General features: G+C 41.6%; 2 protein-coding genes across 2 annotated transcripts; both read left to right on the forward strand.

The window, feature by feature from the left end:
• Positions 1-21: 21 nt before the first annotated feature.
• On the forward strand, positions 22-849 carry TM35_000531340 (uncharacterized protein; the record flags this gene model as incomplete). Its single annotated transcript, XM_029030719.1, has 1 exon — positions 22-849. One exon carries the CDS (start codon positions 22-24, stop codon positions 847-849), a length of 828 nt encoding a protein of 275 aa, XP_028878016.1.
• A 797-nt stretch (positions 850-1646) lies between these two features.
• Positions 1647-2525, forward strand: TM35_000531350 (uncharacterized protein; the record flags this gene model as incomplete). The annotated part of the gene is made up of 1 exon (XM_029030720.1): positions 1647-2525. The coding sequence occupies one exon, from the start codon at positions 1647-1649 to the stop codon at positions 2523-2525; it is 879 nt and encodes a 292-aa protein (XP_028878017.1).
• Positions 2526-3428: the final 903 nt, after the last annotated feature.

Consider the following 3428-nt stretch of genomic DNA (forward strand, 5'->3'; position numbering starts at 1 on the left):
CAAATTGGCGGTTGGGGGGACATGTCTCTGTCCGAGTGGCTAGAGGAAAGGAAACGGAAAACTAAAGAGGATGAAGATAAGCGGAAGGAGCTGGAGAAGCAAATGGAGGAAGAGAAGCTAAAGAAGGAGAACGATGCGAAGCTACTGCAACAAAAAGAATCAGTAAAAGGCGAGCAACATAAAGAAACAGATGGAATAATACAAGAAGAAAACGATTCACGACCAGCTGGCTTTCCTGGGGTCTTAAGAGAAAAGGAATTAGAGGTTCAACAGCAGGAAAGGGAGGATAGCTCAGTTGTATCTACTGTCGTACAAAAAGATACAAATCGTCCCACAATGCCAGAAACTCTACCTACAGAAAGTGACGCTGCACGGAGAGAATCCTCATCAACTGCTACTGGAACAAAGGCAACAGCAGTAACAACTACTGTCGCACAATCACCTGAACTTGTTGATTCCAAACAAACAGAAACACAAAATGAGTCTGAAACAGACACAGATAACAGTACTGTTAATCCTGGTAATGCTACGCAGCAGTCTTCCCCAGCAGCAGTGAGTACTGCACCCAGTGATGGTAATCCCAGTAATCAAACTATTGCAGAGAGAAGTGTGACTGCCGCAGACTCAGAAGAAACCAATTCCACTACTCCGCCAAGCTCCGAGAGCACTACCACAGAAGCATCAACTACCACTCCATCTCCTGTTCCTGTACCTAACGCAGTGATCAACACTATTCCTCCAAATATGCTGACAAAGGCCAATGTTGACAGCAGTATCAGTCCTGTGTGGATGCGCACTGTAGCACCGTTGCTGATTGTGGTTACACTGGCCTGTATTCTTGTGTGCTGATTGTGTGGTGGTGAAAGTGGTGTGGTGTGACTCAGGTCATCCTTTGTTTTCTTTTCTTTTTTTCTTGCATCCATCCCTACAGTCTAACTGGTCTTCCACCTGTTGGGTTTCTCTTTTTATTGTTTCTTAATGTGTGTGTTGTGTGTGTTTTTGCTCTCTGTGTTTATCCTATAATAATTATTATTGCTACTCCATTGTGTGTGTGTGTGTTCTTGGAGACTCTCTCTGTGTGTGTGTGCACCTGGGCTTGTACTGTAATGATGATGAACTGCTTTTTACAGTGGGAAAAAGGAAATAATGATAACATATGAATTTATATTTATAATTGCTTATATACACACTTATAGACTTACACCCATAGTTGGTGTATATTTCTGTGTTTACTGATTACGTTGGGCTAATTGTTGAAATATCTTTTTCTTTGTTTGCTTTTGTTTGCCTTGTACTGATTTGCTTTCTGAAGAAAAAAGAGTAACTGATACATATTTATTGTTAATTGCTTATGTACAAATGCACATATGGGCCCTGTGTTATTTTCGTGCAGTTTGTAGCTTTCTTGGCTATGCTCGTAATTTGTTTATAATTTTTTTTTTGCGTGGGCTTTTCTTTGTGAGGTGTCTGTTTACTCTTCTTTTTTTTGTTTATGTTGGTGTTCTTCTTTTGAGTGATTGTTGCTTGATTCTTGCATTCTTTCCCGTGTGTGTTTCCAATTCATTTTACTTTTGCTATATTTTCTTTTTTTGTGCTTTAACAGTTTATATACCTAAGAAAACAAACGAGGATTAATTTTTTTCGTGATGGTGCTGCGACGCGTGTTGTGTTTTTTTGTTCTCCTGCTGAGTGTTGCCTCTCTCTGCGTGTCCGCTAGCGGGGTTCTTGGAGGTGCTAAAGTTGAGCCTAATACTCATTGCACTTCTGGTTCTGGGACTGATTGTCCTCCTTCTGTACCTGATACTGGTGTTCATCCTCCTGCACCTGGTGTTGTCCCTGGATCTAGTGGTACTTGCACTAATGGCACCCAACCTTGTACTGTTCCTGATGCTGCCGCTGCTGCTGGTTCATGTCCTGGTGCTGATACTGGTGTCACTTGTACTCCTACTTCTCAAGATACATCTGGTGGTAGTAATGGTGGTAGGGATCCATCTACAGAAAGAGAACAAGAGTTAACAGGAAAAGAAGGTCAAGCTTATCCTGTTGAAGATCCTGCTGCTGGTGAAGCACGTCGTGCTGGTGCTCACGCTGACCAGGAAACTCCGGTACATCAAGGTGAACAAGTACCTGCTGCACCAACTGATTCTGCTAGGAGACCTGAGGCACCTCCAAGTGAACCTAACACTGGAATCAGCAGAAACAGTGAAGGCAGTGAAAGTGAAACATCACAACCTCCATCTTCTCCTAACGCTACAGCCACAGCGAGTGAAGTTGGTTCTAATCCTGCATCGAGTGAAGATGGTACAACATCTTCGGGGGGTGAATCAACAAGCAACCTCGAAAGTGCGGGAAATACAGATACCACCACCAACACTACCACCACAACAACAACAACAACACTTCCTCCTGAACTCACAAACAACAAGAAGGGTGATGCAGACAGCAGCAGCAGTATCAACAGTTCTGTGTGGGTGCGTTTGCCACTACTGATTGTGGTTACAATGGCCTGTATTCTTGTGTGCTGATTGTGTGGTGGTGGTGGTGGTGGTGGTGTAACACAGGTCATCCTTTGTTTTCTTTTTTTCTTCTTTGCATGCATCCCTACATTCTAACTAATCTTCCACCTGTTGGGATTATCTTCTTTTTTTTGTTTCTTAATATGTGTTTTGTGTGTCTTTTTGCTCTCTCTGTGTTTATCCTATAATAATTATTATTATTGCTACTCCATTGTGTGTGTGTGTGTGTTCTTGGAGACTCTCTCTGTGTGTGCACCTGGGCTTGCACTGTGATAATGATGATGAACTGCTTTTTGAAGTGAGAAAAAAGAAATAATATTAACAGATGAATTTATATTTATAATTGCGTATATATACACATATAGACTTACACCCATGGTTGGTGTGTATTTCTGTGTTTATTGGGTACGTTGGGTTAATGATTAATATCTTTTTCTTTGCTTGTTGTTTGCTGTTGGCATTCTATACTGTACTGCGAGAGTCTTTGATGATATGGATGTCTTGTTGTTTCTAAGTTTACTGAATTAGATTTGCTGTATTGCTTTCTTTGTAATAATCTTTTTTTCTCTACACTGTTGAGGTTCTTTTATGCTTTACTACTTGTACACGCTTGTGTTTTGGTATTGTGAGCATTTTGTTAATCTCTCATATTGTTTTTTCTTTGTAGTTGAGTATTTTTAAGCAAAGCCCAACAACCACTATTATGGCTATGAAGAAGATGATGGGACACGTGCTGTGCCTACTGCCTTTCATCCTGTACTGCTTCTGTGGATATGTGATGGCTAGTCATGATCATATTTATCCTGGTGCTCCTGGTATGCCTGGTGGTGGTGTTCATCCTAATAATGTAGAGCTCCAACCTGCTGGTATTCCTGGACCTGCTGTTCCTGGCAGACCTCCTGTTAATCCTCC

The sequence above is a fragment of the Trypanosoma theileri genome (assembly GCF_002087225.1).
Source record: "Trypanosoma theileri isolate Edinburgh chromosome Unknown TM35_Tth_53_V1, whole genome shotgun sequence".
Lineage (NCBI taxonomy): Eukaryota > Euglenozoa > Kinetoplastea > Trypanosomatida > Trypanosomatidae > Trypanosoma > Trypanosoma theileri.